This window comes from Pteronotus mesoamericanus, unplaced genomic scaffold (assembly GCF_021234165.1).
Source record: "Pteronotus mesoamericanus isolate MK-2021 breed Mesoamerican mustached bat unplaced genomic scaffold, CSHL_Meso_final contig_84, whole genome shotgun sequence".
Taxonomy (NCBI): domain Eukaryota; kingdom Metazoa; phylum Chordata; class Mammalia; order Chiroptera; family Mormoopidae; genus Pteronotus; species Pteronotus mesoamericanus.
Window position 1 is genome coordinate 7,760,685 of NW_026555267.1, and position 18,039 is coordinate 7,778,723.

The 18,039-nt window shown below is 38.7% G+C and overlaps 1 protein-coding gene across 2 annotated transcripts in view; it reads right to left on the reverse strand.

The window, feature by feature from the left end:
• Nucleotides 1–12,345: 12,345 nt before the first annotated feature.
• The window catches only part of TRIM37 (tripartite motif containing 37), a 91,942-nt gene continuing 86,248 nt past the window's right edge, over nucleotides 12,346–18,039 (reverse strand). For both annotated transcript variants that reach the window (XM_054585490.1, XM_054585489.1), the window contains 3 exons: nucleotides 14,917–15,027; nucleotides 13,514–13,592; nucleotides 12,346–12,898 (listed from right to left, as the gene is read on the reverse strand). In XM_054585490.1, the coding sequence (XP_054441465.1) occupies nucleotides 12,886–12,898; nucleotides 13,514–13,592; nucleotides 14,917–15,027 (203 nt within the window). In that variant the 3' untranslated portion in view covers nucleotides 12,346–12,885. The remainder of the gene's footprint in view (nucleotides 12,899–13,513; nucleotides 13,593–14,916; nucleotides 15,028–18,039) is intronic.

The window sequence follows — 18,039 nt, forward strand, 5'->3', positions numbered from 1 at the left end:
TGATCCTTCCTGGTCAACCATGGACCAGCCATGTCAATGGCCAGGATGTACCCGCTATAGTGCTCATCACTCATACCATTTGGCACTAAGTGCTCTAACTGCCCAACATGTTTTTCACATATCGATACAAATACTTTATGTCCCCAGATCCATAATGGAAGACTAAAATTCTTGGATTTTAAAAACAGGACTACAGCAATACTTTAGGTAAAAAGTTTCATTTTAGCAATGATCAGATCGTTAATCTACAGATTTTATTTTTAAAATTTGGATCTAAGGTTTTCAGTATTTTTTGTCTCTTGGTTTTGAAGTCATTTCTTCTTTTCTCAAGGCTTGTGACACATGGCTATAAAGGAGTAAATATGGCCCTAACTATAGGACAGAATCTTCTCACCAGCCTGATGCTTCACCCTACACATGGACCTCACATCTTTCATTTTTTTGAAGTCTAGATCTTGTTAATAACCCATCAGGTGTAGTATCAATTTCAAATCAAATTACCTAATAAGGAAACAAGAAAACAAGACAGCAGAATATTGGTATATTACAGTCCAAAGCATTTAGCTCAGTTAAAAAAAAAAAAAAAAGATTTTCTACAGTTATTTATAGCTAATGTTTTTGATCAGAATAAAGAAGGTGAAAGGAAAGAAGGTACAAGTGATAGGTTTTTTTTCAGTTGGGAAAAAATGGATGAAATTGGGATGAACACAAGACCACATCTTCAAGGGTCTGCATCTTGTAGGTCTGACTACATAAGCAGTGTGAACTCCATTCTCATACCAGTAGCCCTCTAGAAAATAAAGCAAAGTAGTACTAGTATTATCAAGTTATCAAACAGTATTGTAAAAAATAGCAAATTTTCATTTGTCCACAACATGCATATTTATATAGTTAGGTACCATTTGTAAGGTAATTCCTTTACAATTCTATAATACGTATTAAAGTAGTGGTTATTGGTCAGATATATGCTGCTCTTGGTTCTATAAACTAGATAAAAGCAGTGCTTTGTGAAATGCAGTGTTTTATCTTAATGCCACTGGTGATAGAAAGTAGTTCCCTTCAGTTCAAATCCTGTGCCCTTATTTGCTGCTTGCTGACGTAAGCAATAAGTATCCTCTAACTAACGGTTTCTACACATTTCTGTAACTTGTACTTAACGATGGTGTATCTGGTGATTGTAAAAATATTAGATAGATATAAAAGTATCTATATAATATATATTAACTGTTAATGCTGAGGTATAGTCTGTGAATTATGTGTTTTGTACTTTTACTCACTGTGTAACTTAGTGGTGAAAGTTCTACACTCAGTCTTTAAGAGTGGCAGTATCCCTTTTTGAATTTAACACAATCTGCATCAACTTGTTTGCTTGCTAAAGTTTTGTTAGAATAGGAAATAGTAAAACAAATATGAACAAGAAAGTATAGTATTGGTTAGGGAAACACACTTTAAGTCACCATCTGAAGTAATTACAAACTCCTTGTACACTCACTGTGAGTCTCAAAGGGAATCAGCCCCTACTTTGTTCGCTTCCTGGATGCGGACCGCGAGGGGGATCTGATGCAAAGCAGCACCGCCACACCAAACGCTGGGGCTGTCAGTCCCTGTTAGGTCTGTACTAAAGAGGATGGTGAAACACACATGTATATACCTTTTCTTTTCCTAAAAGGGCCATCCACTATCCTGGAATTAAAGTTAAAATTACTGTTGCATTTAATTTAAGAGGATCCTTGAAAGTAACCCCTTTTCCAGGGACAAGGTCAACAACGTCAGTGTCAACACTGAATCTGGTTGTGACCACATTTATAGTGCTACAATGTCCACATGGTGGTATAGTGTCACGCTGCATCTCCATGACAACCACATTCCATTGTTGGAACACTGTGCCAGCAAGAAGTGCAACATCCAACAGGCAGATTAAAATGACGGAGAACCAAATTCAGTGTTTACATATAAAACTGCTGTGGTTCAATACTTCCTTCCCCATCAAAGGCTGGCCAAGGCTTTGTAAGAAGGTGATCTCAATCATTACTTTGATATTTAAACACAATTTATTCACTCAGTGGTCATTCTCACCTAAGCAAGGCCAGAAAAAGGTGATAGAGAGATACCCACTCTTAAGTTCTGACCTGTGAATAGCCTAGATGGCTTTTTCAAGATAAGATACTGCCAGTATTATAACATGACTATTTTCCAGACAAATGGTACTGTGTACAAAAATAACTTACTTCCTCTAGCAGCATTTTATCTTCTATTTTGAGGATTATTTATTGTACTTACTAGAAAACATGAAATGAGATAGGATCTCCAGACTAACACAGCAGTTATTCTGGAAAAGGAACTACTCTAATAAACGTTGATGTATTAGATAACCCACAGATACATCGTGGTAACTTACTCCAGGTGCTCTTTGGTAAGAGACAGGCTTGTTCTCTTGTTCATGACATTTCTCTGCAAAGAATTCTCTATAGAGTGAAGCAAATGAAGTAAATCATTCCTTACCCAGTAAATTGATCAATTTACAAACCTGCTCTACATCTCACTTTTGAGTTCAGTTGTAATAATGAAGGATCCTTCATATTTTATTAAAACTGTTCATTCAGGTAAAAAATATGTTGAAATTTTGCCAATATCTTAATAAAACCCAGCACTTAAAAACCACTAGTCATTTGTCCTTTTGATTCCCTCAGAACTGGATATAAAATCCTTAGGTGGTAGTTTTCTTAAAGTAGGAACATTGTTTAAAAAATCTGATAAGTCTTGCCTGTTACTTCCTCCCCAGAGAACATGCTCTCCCTGTAAGTTTAAATGGGGGTGGGTGAGGCAGGAGAGGGAGATGGAGGGGTTAGTATCCTATAATAGATCAGGAACAGGACCTGCCAAAGGCGAAGCGTTGGGTCTTCAAATCTCCCAACTACTTTAGTTATCAAACTGCATCCAACCAAAGTATTTTCCTTTCACTTTAGCCTTTCCCCCTTTTAGTTTCAAACTGTAAAGAATGGAAATAATCAGGTGAATTACAGTTGAAATTCTGCCTGGAGGTTTGCTGTAAAGAGTAACAGGAGATACAGAAAGAGGTTGGGGATGAAAGTGAAGCTAATAAAGCAAGACACCTGCATCTAAGGGAATGGAATTAAACATGCAAAAAAGTAGACCTAGTTTAATACATTACACTCTCCTCTCCACCATTAAATCCTAGAAAATACTTAAACTCCTAATTCCCCAAATCCATTCAGCACTTAGTATGATTTTATATGGAGCTGAAAGAAGCAAGAAGTGAGGGGAAAGAAGCAAAGGTCTCAATCATACTGAAGGTGTTTGCTAAAGCAGGGAATAAAAGGAGTATTTTCATAAGCATTATTTATACTTGAAAAGGTCCCCCTAAAATACAGTTACTTAGTTCAAAAGTAACAACTCTTTCTGAAGCAGCAGCACATAGCAAGATATAAGTGAACCACATGAGATACAATGTAATCAATGAAATTTAATAGAAATTTATCCCAATTAACAGATACAACTGCCTGGATTGGTGAGGTGTTTAGTTGTTCATTTCCTTTTTTTATTACAAGCTTGCCCTCTGACATCTTAATAGACCTTATGAAAGATGAAGAGAACTGTTCTATCACACTTTAGAAAACCTACTTTTGCTTGGCCTAGGAATAATCTTATGGACGGGAATAATCAATAGGATACATTGCTGAGGAAAAAAATCAGGAAACTTTAAAGTCCATAAAAAAAAAAACAAACCCTAATAAACACAAGAAAAAAACCTGAAGGGAAAATAAAATGAACCCAGAAAGTATCAACTTAATATATACATAATTAGGATTCCAGAAGAGAACCAGGGCAGAAAAAACAATGGCTCAGAATTTTCCAGATTTAATGATAGATACCAAAACATGGATGATTCAAATAGCTCAGAGAACACTAAGCAACATAAATGCCAAAAACACATGCCTGGGGAGGCGGTGGGGAAAAAAAAACCCTTCCCAATGGTTTCACTGGTAAATTCTACTGAACATTTAAGGAGTAACACCGATTCTATACATTCTCTTCCAGAAAAGAGGATTCATTTTATTAGATTAGCATTACTGATAACAAATTTGATGAAAATGACTACAGACCAATATTGTTACCAAATGGCAAGTGGGATCCTGCTGCCTGCTTCTACCCTTTAAGCAAAATTCCAGAGGAAAAGATGTGGTGGTAAAGGAAAAGAATTTTTTTTCAAAAACTTTAGTTTTGGAATAACAGCTTTCCACCTGCATTAGTCACTTAAGCTTATCAGTTAAGGCTAAATTAACCCTTTAGTTACTGCTTTACTCAAGCCTATCAGTTAAGGCGAAACCCTTTAGTTACAGCTTTACTCAAGCCTATCAATTAAGGTGAAACTCTTAACACCTGGGCTCTCCTAGCATGTCCCCCTCGTTAGTATTCATTATTTCTATAGGGTTAGTTTACAAACTAGAACAACGTTAAGATACAAAAGCTCCACAATATTGTTATTATTACTGTTATTGAGGCTTCTGCCTCAGAGCTTGTCCCTTCTAGAACACCCAAAGAATAACCCAACCACCCTCTGCCAGGCCCACCCGATCCTAGGCTGCACCCAGAGATCCTTCCAGTCCAACATACCGTTCGTTGGGAAACGGTGGCAGCGGCGGCACAATCATCCACACATCCTCAAGGAAGAGAGACCGAGAGAGAGCATGCGAGCCCAACAGCCCTTCTGTTATTTCAAATTTTCTAGCCCATAATTCCATGTGCTCTGGAGGTATTCAGCTTCTCAGCCAATCCTGTCCTTGACTGTTTACCGCTGTCTTTGCAAACTCCTCCTACGGCCCCTCCCTACTTCACCCCAGTCAAGCTGTATCAGTATCTCTCATGAATATAATGCGAAGTCCTCAGCAAAATGTTAGCAAAACGAGTATCACTACACACTCATGAGAATAACTAAGATTAAAAATACTGATAGGACCAAGTGTTTGTGAGATGGAACTGGAACCCTCATCATGCTGCTTGGGCCTGTGAAATGGCAGTGCTACTTCTGGGGAAGTCCGGCAGTGTCTATAAAGTTCAGCGTGAACTTACCACACGACTCAGTGCAATGACTCTAACACCAACTACCTGGAGTTAGGCCAGACTTCATAGGTTAAAGGCAAAGTCCTCCCCAAGACTGCTCTCACTTCAGATGACAGGTATGAGGGTTCCAGGCCACCCTCCTTTTGACCAGTTGGTTACAAATTTAGGAGTTCCCTCCATTGCCTCTTAAATTTGATAATTCACTTCAACAGTTCACAGAACTCAGGAAAACATGTTGCTTACAGCTCGTTTATAAAGATACAGATCAGAACCAGGAAAAGGAGAGACACACTGGGTGAGATCTAGGGGCGTCCCGATGGGACAACTCCCTTGTAATCAGGGCACGCTGCCCTCCTGAGCCATCGGCGCATGACGATACAGAGCAGTGCCAACCAGGGCAGCACACCAGAGCGTCAGCGTGCGGAGTTCTCACCGGGGCTTCCCTCAGTAGGGGAGACCGACTCACTGGAAATAAGGCTGAACTCTTCAGGCTCTCTGGCACAGCGAGCCACACCCTGAGTTGTCGTATTAGCAAAAGCTGCCAGCACCCACCACAAATGACGACAAGACTCTTCATTCAGGAAATCCTAAGTATTAAGAGGCTATATCCCAAGGGCCAGGGGAGGAGGCCAACCAAATTTTCTATTACACAACCAGCAATCCCACTCCATGGCATACGTTACCTTGACAATGAAAACAAATGTGCATACAAAAACCTATACAAAATGTTTATAAAAGTTCATAATCACCCCTAACTGGAAATAACCCAATGTCTTTCAATGGATAAATGAGTAAACTGTGGTACATTTATACAGTGAAATATTACTTGGCAATAAAAAGGAATGAAGCACTGATTCCCACAAGATGGACGAGACTTAACTGCATTTTTACTAAGTGAAAGGCTACACGCTGTATAATTCTACATGACTCTGGAAATGGGAAAACTAAAATGACAGGAGTGCCAAGGGTGGGGGACTTTATCTATAAAGGGCCAACACGAGGGAATTTACGGGTACGGAACTGTTCTGTATGGCAGTAGACACACAATTCTGTTAAACCCTACAGGACTGTGTACCACAAAGGCAATTTTAATATATGTAAATTTAAAAATCAACCAGGATGTGTGGGGGAGGACAAAATGTAGACTGTTAACAGATGAACCTAACCTTATTACAAATGCACCACATAATCACACTGAAGAAACTAGGGAAGAAAGGAACTACTGTATCTATCTTAATACCTAAATAACTTTGGGAAAGTGTTTTGACATCATACCAAAAGGCTGAAAACTACAGAAACACTGTGCTGTAGTTGGTAAATTTGTTTCTCATAAGGATATAGGTCAACAAATCATTTTGTAAATACCACTGTCCAAAAAAAGGGGGAGCAGGGAGAATACAAGATGAGCCTGGAGCATCCTGTGGGGGCGGGGAAGGAAAAGAAGGAAGGAGAGAGAGGACAGGGAGAGAGGGAGGGCAGGACACTGAGCAAACATATCAAAAGGATACAGGATCCAACCTGAAACAGCTTCAAATAGCCAAAACTGAAACCAACGGAATTGCAAAATAATGACAGTATTGTATCGTAATTAAAATAAATGTCCACGAATCCAAACTAATATAAATAAATAGCTGGGGGCGGGGGGAACTCAAATGGGGAAGAAGGGACTTTCTCCTACAGAGTTCTAATAATAAATGAAGAATAATTTAGGGAAATAGCAAACTACTATTAGAACAGTGCAGTAATAATTGCTATAGGAAAGATCCACTCCTGGGTGCCTAAACTAAGAGCAGAAACAATATTTGCATAGTCTCAAAGAGTTTGCCCCAAATTTAGTGATTACAAAGGGGAAACAGTAATTGGGGGAACTGTGGCAGACAGACACCTCCTTAACCACATAATCAAGATTAACATCACCAATAATAAACATCTGTAACACATAGGCCCTGTTACGATGCACGAGAGCAAAGGCGTGTCATCTGTGGTAGCCTTCCCAACAATACACGATGTCAATTGAGTAGAAAACATCAGACAAACCCAAATAGAGAACATCTAATAACATACAGCTGACCCGTGAACAAGACAGTGGTTAGGGGCACTGACTCCCCCAGAACTTCACAGCCGTCCCCTGCTATTGGCAGGGGATTGGTTCCAGGGCCCCCTGCAGTCACCGTAGTCCATGTACACTCATGTCTCTACATAAAATGTTGCAAAACAGTGTATATAGCTGGCATACTGTTTTTGATACCAGGATGGCTAAATATGCAGATGTAAAGCCCAGGGATATGGAGGGTTGGCTGTATACTTACTCAAAATCTGAGTGTAAGTGGATCTGTGAAGTTCAAACCCACGTTTTTCAAAGGCCAACTGTAACTGGTTGTCTTAAAAAATGTCACGGTTGGAGAATCAAGATGGAGGAGGAGTGAGTGGAAGTCACACTGACCTCCTCCCAGGACCAACCTAGAATTACAACTAAATTGTAGAGAAATCACCTGGAACAAACAACTGAACAATAACGAGAGAAGAGCCTTATAACCTCGGAGAGACAGAAGAATCAGCTTTAGCGCAATCTAACTGGTAAGGAGTGCGGTAGACAGTCGAGAAGGTGGGTGGGACGCCCACGGGTGGCAGCACCAGAAGGATATTGAAACAACCAGTCGGATCCCCCTGAGAAGAGTGAGGTCTAAGCCACAAGCAGGCATCTCCAGCCTACAGCACCAGAGCCCAAAAAGTACACAGAAAACAGCCAGCTGCGAAAAGCAGGATTGCTCTCTGCCAGAGCCTAGGGCGGGGGGGGGGGGGCGGCACAGCTGGAGATGCAAAGAACCATTTAAAGGGCCAACGCATAAATTTTTATTTGCACTTACCCTGGTCTCCGGGAAAGGAAGGGGCAGAGTGGGCTACAGACGCTGGAGGAGACTGGGAAGGAGGCTTTGGGGAGAGAACAGAGAGAGTAGCTGCCAAGATCCCAGTGCTGACTCATTCCCCAAACGGCAGCAGCCATCTTGCATAGGCAGACCACGCCCCTGAGCGGCAGCAGCGTCAGAGGGCCCAATAGCCCCGCTCCCCAGGAGGGACTCTGCCCCACCCTGTGGTGTCTCTAAGCCAGCCTGCTGAGTGCAGAGTGATTTAGGATTAACAGCTGAAGGAGACAGCCACAGACAGTACATTCCTGGAAGTCTCGAACAGACTGCCTAAGGTCACACAGGGTCAACATCTGACATCATCAGAGGCAGATCCAGAAAGAAAAAACAGCAGTCTCCTACCATGGAAGTTCACACCACGAAGTCAGGAAGTCAAGACAGATCAATTTAAGAAGCAGAACCAAAAAGAAGAGTCTCACAAAAAAATGGGAAGACAAAGAAACATCCCCCAATGGAAGGGAAAGGAGGAATCCCCACAAAGAGAAATAAATGAAAGAGAGGCAAGTAAACTATCAGATATTGAGTTCCAAACAATGGTTCTAAGGAAGCTCAATGAGCTCAGTGAGCTCAGAGAGAATTAGAAAAAACTACAGCGAAACTACGAGGAACTTACTGCAAACTATATCAGCATGGAAAAGGACATAGAAACTATCAAAAAGAGACAAGAGGAAATGAAGAATACAATTTCTGAATTGAAGAACACAGTAGAAAGAATCAAAAGCAGGCTAAATAAAGCAGAGATCAAATCAATGAGCTGGAGGATAGGAGCTTATCCGGTAGGAAAAAACCTCCCAGAAAGAGCAAGAAAATGAAAAAAGACTCAAAAAGAATGAAGAGGCATTTAGGGAAATGCAGGACTACTTGAAACATAGTAATATCTGTATAGTAGGGATACCAGAAGGCGAAGAAAAAGAGGAAGGGATAGGGAACCTGTTTGAAGAAATGATGGAAAACTTCCCTACTTGGAGTGAAAAAGTTACACAAGTCCAGGAAGCACAGAGGGTCCCATTCAAAAGGAACCCAATGAGGCCCACTTCAAGACACATCATCATTAATATGGCAAATATCAAAGAAAAACAGAGAATCCTAAAGCAAGCAAGGGAGAAAGAGGTAGGAACATAAAAGGGAACCTCGGTACAGCTAGCAGCTGACTTCTCAACAGAAACACTACAAGCCAGAAGGGAATGGCAAGAAATATTCCAAGTCATGAAAAGCAAAGGCCTGCAACCAAGACTGCTCTACCCAGCAAGGCTCTCCATTAAAATGGAAGGCGAAATAAGGAGTTTCCCAGACAAAAGAAGGCTAAAAGAATACACCTCCACCAAACCAGCACTGCAAAATATGCTAAAGGATCTGTTTTAAGAAGAGGAAGAGTCTATGAATACCCAGTACCTTTCACAGTTGCCAATACTTGATATCACCAATATTTTTAATACTTAATCTGATTGTGACAATGATGTGTCATTTTGTAACTTTTATTATTTGTTGAACTGAAACCTGTTTTTGTATATTTCTTGCCTATTTCTATTAATTTTAAAAAGCTTTAAATGACTTTTTGGTATTCTTTATCCATTTTTCAATTAAATGTTTGTAGAGTTTTTGCCCCAAACAAACAAACAAACAAAAAAAAACTATTAACCCTTTTTTAGATGTGTGGCAAATATTTTCCTATTCTATTACTTGTCCTTTAACTTTGTTATCTATATATTATTATATAGTCTCAAATGTTTAATATGGTCATATTGTCAATATTTAACTTTATAGCTTCTGGGTTTGAGTATGTTACTTCAGGGTAAGAAAAATATTATTTTGTATTTTTTCCTAAAACTCCTTAGACTTTACATATTGATTTTTAATTCATCTGAATATTTTTTTGTATAATGTGTGAAATAGGGCTCTATATTCATTTTATTTCAAGTAATAGTGGTCCATGCACCTTATCTGTTGAATAAACCTTATTTTCCCCATTGATGTGAAATATCAATTTAATCATATATATTACATTGTTAGATATATATATTTGTTTCTAGAATGCTCATTTTATTTCACTGATCTACGTGATTATTTGTGCTGGTGTCATGTTGTTTTAATTGCTTTACAATGGATTTAAATTTTTAAATATTTTATAATGGGTCTTTACATTTAAAATAAAATCAATCTGCATTTAAAAAAAGAAAGAAAGAAGGGACTCCTACCTTTTGCGACAACATGGATGGAACTGGAAAATATTAAGCTAAGTGAAATAAGCCAGTCGGTGAAAGACTAATACTATATGATCTCACCTGTAAGTGGAATCCATTCAACAAGATAAACTAATAAACAAAATAAACCACAGGCAAGGAAACATGGAGCAGACTGAACGTGACCAGAGGAGATGGGGAAGGAGGACAATGGTGGAAAGGAGAAGGGACTGAACAAAGAACATGTACGAATGACACATGGGCATGGACAACAGAGTGGGAACTGACTGTGGGAGCAGGGGGTGGGGGGGATGGGTGGAGGAGGGCAGAGGGGGAAAAGCTGAGACAACTGTAACAGAATAAACGTGATTTAAAAATAAAAAATTTTTTAAAAAAGGTCATGAAAACTAAGGAGACTAAGAAACTGTTACAGACTGAGGGAGACAAAGGAAACATGACAACTAAATGCAATATGGTATGCTGGACTGGATCCTGGAACAGAAAAATGGAATTAGTGGAATAACTGGTGAAGTATGAACTAATTCTGTAGTTTAGCTAACAATATTGTACACAAGACTAATTTCTTTGTTTTGATCACTATTCTACTATTACGTAAGATGTTAACAAAAGGATAAGCTGGGTAGGAAGTATACAGGAACTCAAGATTTTTGAATCTCTTTTGTATATCTAAAATTATCTCAAAAAGTTAAAAAAAAAGATAATGTTTAGATCTTTAATCAAGGTTTTAAAACGCTGGGTTTGGTCCAAGTGTGGTAAGTTGGAAGAAGTACTACACAGCAACCTACTCCATCCTTGTCAATGGTGTTGAACCTTGAGAGAACCATACAACCTTCCTGAACATGTTCCTCTGCTAAAAGGGTCCAACACACTACTTACCTACCTCAAAGGTTACTGAAGGATTCAATGACACAGTTGGTCAAAGCTGTCCAGAAATGATATGCTTGTGCCCAATGCAAGCACTGCTACTGTATCTTTAGGCCTAAGAGAAAACAGTATCAAGGAGGCATTTTCCAGGGATGAAAAAAATAAAAATACTAAATACTGGGCGAAGTAATGGAGGAAAGAAAGACTAAGACAAACTATGTTGTTGAGCAAAAGAGGGAACTTTTTTTTTAAAGTTGGGGGCTCTGCTGGGTACAGAGTGGAATAACGGATTAGAAACTGGGTCCCTGTGTAGACTGCAGGTGATGACAGGAGGACCGGGAGGACGGGGGAGCGGTCTCACTGGCACCGGCCTGTATGCGGACCGGAACATGAACAACTGATCGGGGGAGGGGAGAGGAAGTGTCATCTCCCCTCACTGCTGCCTAAAATCCAGCATAGCCGAAACACGCTTACCACATCAAGAAGAGGGAAAACAGGAGGGTTCCTGGCACCACCGAGGAATTGGATGTGGGTTTAGTTATGTAACACAGCTGGAAACAAGGGAAGGATTCCATTTTTCCAAAGATCCCAATACCAAAAGCTAACAGGTCCTTCATTTTTGAAGAAACCTTTTGGTCTTTAGGCTTATTATGATTCCAGAATGAATGGGACAGAAGCTGCGCACCAATCACCCTGTATCCACAAAACAATTAATCAAATGTTTGTTTTCTCAAACCCAAGCCTTCTATATTCAAAACAAAACAAAACAAAACTTGTAAATTCTTACAATGGTCTGCTCTCAACACTAAAGGTGCAAAATTCTTACATTATATTTTCATCTGTTACAATGTAGTGTAGAGGTAAGAAAAAGCTCGATTAAAAATATGATCTCATCAAAACATAATGAACATGAATACATTTCAATTTAATAGAAAATGAAATGTTAAAGAATTTATTTGTAATGTTTTAGATTACTGCATGATAAACTACATCAATATTTATACAATAGCATGCCAATTAACATGTTAGTAAACAAATGCTAAATTTTTACTTTTCCTAAGATTACAGTACTTAAATTTTTTCCAATTAACTTTTAATGAGATAAAGTAACACATATGTTATGGTAATTATAAACAAGTCTCCTAACTTTCTCATGCATTTACTGAGAGTCTGTAGAGCTTAAAAGCCTCTAATATACATGCAATGTGAAGAGAAAAGGAAAAAGGGCTTCCTGTCCCACTTTTAATAAATTGCAGAGGCATAATATTTTCTCAAGGTCATTTTATTAACAAAAAGTGCAAACTGTTTTGAACAAGAGCAAACCACGAATCACAGCAACCGGCAAGACATTAGACAGGAAAAAGTGAACAATGTTCATTAATTAAAATATAAGCAGATGAGATGCCTCTCACATGTATATGTATTCGTGCTTTTTCAATAGTTTCCTAGTCAACTACCAGGGTAATTTTCACCAACAGTCGAGCAGCTCAAACACAAATGCAGGAGCACAATGGCAAAGTTTGGCAATTATTTTGGGCTGACTGCAAGTATAAAAGTAAACCTTATACCAGTTTCATGTAAACCACTGCAATATGTGTAAGTTGTTAACTGTATTGACACTTAAATCAATGTCCAACTAATAAAAATAAAGAGAAGAGGATTTTTAAATACTTGTACTTCAAAGGCAGAAAAATGAAATCATTTTAAATGATCTTACACACGTTCACATAACCAGGAACATAGCCAATCCACATCAACTTAACTAATTTAAAATTACATTTGTAAAAGTTACACAACAGAAAGATTATGTGCCACTAATCAATGTGCCTGCATTTGAAAAAACAAGAAAAGATAAATAAGTTAACTTTAGTCAGTCAACTTACTCCAAAGAGGAGATTCAGTCTACTAGTGTTACTTCAGTTACTCACACAAAGTATCTACAGGACAGAACCTACACTTAAGTAATTTTTCTGTTTACTAATTGGTAGGTATGAACGAAAGTATACACTGTTTAAAACCCAAAATATAAAGGTGGTCTATTAAACACAATTGAGCATCTAGCCAAACACCAACAGCACCCGTGCTGAGCAGCCACCAAGTGCAGGCACCGTCTCTACGGGCATTTTCTGGCAGTTAATTGCCCTTGTGTTGTATTAGACAGACTGCTTTTTATGGATATCTCATTAAATTAATTAAGGACTAAATGTTTGCTCATTACATTACACAGAATTTTCCCCACACTCTTAATTTCTTCCTGGATACTAATGTCTTATACTAGAATTGTGCTACCTCCTAAAGTTTCAGGATTACTACTTCAGGTAGAGATGATGAAAAAAATTAGACCAAATCTGATTATCTGACAGATGACAATTTGAGCACCAACTACAGCAAATTTCAGGGTCAAGACAGCTTGCAAGTCAATTCTCTTGGTTTGAAAATTACCTTCCACTCTTTTCTTCAGTATTGAAGCTGAAATCTTCAGGGCCTATTTGTTCACCATCAGGGAAACTGGAATGTGTATCTAAGATTAAAAAAAAAAAAAAAATTAAAATTAAAAGCAGGTTACATTTTCTAAAGACAAGTATTTTCTTTTACATGTCATTAAATGATCTTACCAAGTGTGGTATCTAAGCGATAAAGATTTGCTGGGTTGTGAATAAAGCTGTCTTCAGAGAATTTGCAATTTGAGCCCGGTATGAGCAAACACAAGGGGAAAATAAAGGAGAAAAGAAATATGCAACAGAAAGTGCAAGGCACTGCCTCACTCTGCCCTCCTGGGGACACTGTGGGAGCAGCTGGAGAAGGGGACAGGAGATGATGATGCGCACTCTGAAGACTGTAAACATGGAAATTCCAAAGCCAATTAAACTGAACATGCAAATATCATGACAAACACCTTACCAACACTCAAAAACTTGCCAATATTTGGCTGTTTCTTTTAGAAGGAGCGAAAATTACTAAGTTTTTTTTAAATACTTAAAAATCATCAAATGCTTGGCTCTGTATTGAAAAAGACACTAGAACATCAGGAAAATATGCAAAATATGAAGCTGACAATTAGCATACGCCTGATAATGTTATTCCAGGAAATCTTGTGGAGGAATGCTCAGGTTGGTCATTAAGGTCTCTAAATAAAATATTAACCATGGGTGATAGATGTTAACTAAACTTATTGTGGTCATTATTTTGCAATAAATATATACATTAAATATTATTTTGTACACCTAAAACGAAACACATTAACAATGGATTTCTCTCTGTGATCTTTTTTTTTGGTAAGATACTTTTGGGACAAAGGAGTAAAAATTGGTGATTCTACTATATGTATACATTTTTAAGAATTCAGAAAAGTTATCTTATTAGCCAGACTACAAATATCTCTTAAAAAAAAAGAAAAATCAAACATCTGAAACCTTTCTAGGGGCTGGCCAACATTTTCTATAAAGGAGCAGAGTAGTAAATATTTAGGTACTGCAGGCCACAAATGGTCTCTGTTAAAATTCTTCTTCATCTTTGTCTGTTTTTACAACTCTTTACAAGATAAAAGCTATTTTTATAGGTCACAGGCTGTCCTGAAGCAGGTTGCCAGCCTCTGCTTCACACAGTGGGTAGCACCCATTAGATGTCTGACCAGCCAAATACTATCTACTGGTTTTTTTCAGTATTCACCATGCGGTTTACCCCATATATAATGTCTCACAAATGATAATAATTACAACAGAAAAAGAAGCAGAAGCAGCAGAGCAGAAGCAGCAGATATAAAAGCAAAATAAGCAGCAGCAGCAGCAGTGGCGGCGGCAGAGACGGCTTTATTCATTTCTGTGCACTGACACCGCGTGCTGCACCTTCATCCGGGGGCTGTGCCAGGAAAGAGCCGTGGAACCCGCCCAGGCCGCTGTGCTCGCCCGGCTCCTCGCTCTCACTGTCACACTCCGCATCGCTGTCGCTGCTCATTCCTGCCCGGAAAGACGAGAAGAACATGTTTCTGACAAGGAGCCACTTTAAGTGAAAGGAAAAAGAAAACCTCTCTATGTACTAAACAGTGATTCCCCCTGAAGGCCAATACAGGACACCAAACAAACGAAACAAGGAAAACCAACCACAAAAACCCCAGTTCTCTTTAATTAAGCACAGCAGCAGTCTTACTTTTGTCCTTGAAGTTTACAATTACCCTTCCCACATTACTTGAAAGTTGTAATTTCAAATTGGTCTAAATTTCATTACACTGAGAATATTTTCCCCAAAGTATACACTGTTTTTTCTAGAGTCGTAAGAGGTAACAGGAACTCTTAACCCCGATTGCCCATAGATATAATAGTTTCTAACTTAAAACATATAAACATAAACTCAGATACACATTTACACACATTTATCTGTACAAGTACATATAAAAAATTCCAGTAATTCCAGCAGTAGATGAGTTGCTATTATATTTGGCCCTCCAATTTCGTTTTGGCGTATATCAGCTGATTTTTAAAAGAAAAATTCTACAGAAAGTACTATGTTACAAGAAGAGAGTAATCCAAAAACCCTGAAAATAGTAGAAAACTATAATTTTTCTATTTATAAACTATAACTAGTGGAAAAATATAAACTTAAAATATTATTTTAACAAACAGCCACATTTAAAAGAAAGAAGAGGAACCCAGAACTGCCGAAACGCGCAGGGGAAGGTGAACCAGCGGGCCCAGTGGGGCAGCCGCGCCGGGTCCAGGAAGTGCGCCACGAGGGGCTTTCGCACTCCCCTGGGGACAGGGAAAAACAGCAATCTTGGACCCATGATATAGAAAGGGAACTGAAACTGAGACTCAAACTCCACCCCATGCATAAAGCTAACATTCACTTAGAAAGAATGGAGTAGAAAAAGTCTGCTTACTGGCCTACGGAAGACAGCAAGAAATTTGGTCTGCTTCTACTGGGCTCAGTTCACCTCAGAATTCCAACGAAGGCCTGCGTATACCTCATTTAGGTTTGGAATTTAAAGTTGAGGTTCAGATCTCAGGACGTTAACACAAAAATTGGCCAGGGGCTAGTGTTATTTTGAACAAAGCAAATGTAAAAATCCTTGGGAGGGAGGTTGTAGATAAACTGGAATAAGCACATTCCACCTAGTCTTTCCCACAGAAAGCAGCTATAAACCTGGAGAGAATGCATGAGGCAGTTACTGAAGAACTCTGAAAAGCAGGGGTTCAGCACCCCCGGGGGAAAAAGACCTGGACCAGTCCCTGGCCTGTTAAAGACAGGGCTGCGAGCAAAGCTTGCCTGAGCACCGCCTCCTGTCCTCCCCACCCAAAAAAAGGACCCCTGGTACCAAAAAGGTTGGCAACTGCTGATGAAAAGTGAATATAAATAAGCATATTGGTGTAGACCAGAATTCAAAGTACCACCAAACAGCAGATTTAAACAAGACCCGGAGTCTCACAAAATCTTATTAAAAAACGTCCAGGATACAATCCAAAATTACCCCAGCATATGAAGAACCAGAAGAAAAATCAACTAACATCAATGCTGAGATGACAGAGATGTTGAAATTATCTAACAAAGAACTTAACGTGGAAAATAGGAGAGATTTTTTTAAAATTATTAAGTACTTACTAAAAATGAAAGACGGTCATTTTAAAATTAAAATGTTAGTAGATGAATTTAGAGAAAGTTGAAAAAAGCCAACTTAAAGATAGAACTGAGGAAATTAATAATGCCGAAGAAAAATGAGATGAAAACTATAAAACACAGGTTAAGAGACAAGGGGATAAAAATAGTTCAAATAGCCAGCCACAGAGAGAGCAAAAGTAACAAAACAGAGGGACAGTATATTAAGGAAAAATGGCTGAGAATTTCCTAGAATTAATGAAAAATAAAAAATACAACATACCAATTCTTCTCGGATGTGGCTATAGCAGTGTTTAAATGAAAACTTACAGCATTAACTGCTTTTATTAGAAAAGAAAAATTAATGATCACACCATCCACTTTAAGAAAGTAGAAAATGGGCCCTGGGCAGGTGGCTCAGTTAGGTGAAGCGTCACTCTATACACCAAAAGGTTGTGGGATCTGATTGCCAGTCAGCATGTGTATGGGGGGCAACGAGTTGATATTTCGATGTTTCTTCCTCTCTCCCCGCCCCCATCTCACTAAAATCAATAAACAGAGGAATGGGCTATAGATAGTTTATTCATTAAACAATGTTGGGAAAATTGGACAGATACATGCAGAAAAATGGAACTAGACCACCTTCGTACACCACACACAAGAATAAAGTCAAAATGGATCAAAGACGTCAATGTTAGACCTGAAACCATAAAAATCCTAGAAGGAAACACTAGCAGCAAAATCTCAGCCATTGTCCGTAGAATTTTTTATAGATATATCTCCCCAGGCAAGGGAAACAGAAGAAAAAATAAACAAATGGGACTATATGAAACTATAAAGTTTTTGCACAGCAAAGGAAAACACCAACAAAATAAAATGACAACCCACAGAATGGGAGATCATATTCACCAATACATCTGATAAAAGAGTTAATACCCACAATTTATAAAGTACTTACAAAACTCAACACCAAAAAAACAAACAATTCAATTAAAAAATGGGCAAAGGACTGAATAGCTACTTCTCCAAAGAGGACAGACAGACAGCCCACAGACGCATGAAAAGACCCTCAATGTAACTGATCATCAGGGAAGTGCAAATTAAAACCACAATGAGATGCCACCTCACACCTGTCAGAATATCTAATCAACAAACAAGTGCTGTTGAGGGTGTGGAGAAAAGGGAACTTTTCTGCACTGCTGGTGGGAATGCAAACTGGTGCAGCCACTGTGGAAAGCAGTATGGAGAGACCTCAAAAAATGTAAAATGGTCCTGCCTTTTGACTCAACGATCCCAATTCTAGGAATATATCTGAAGGAACCCAAAACACTAATTCAAAAGAACATAAGCACCCCTATGTTCACGGCAGTGTTATTTAC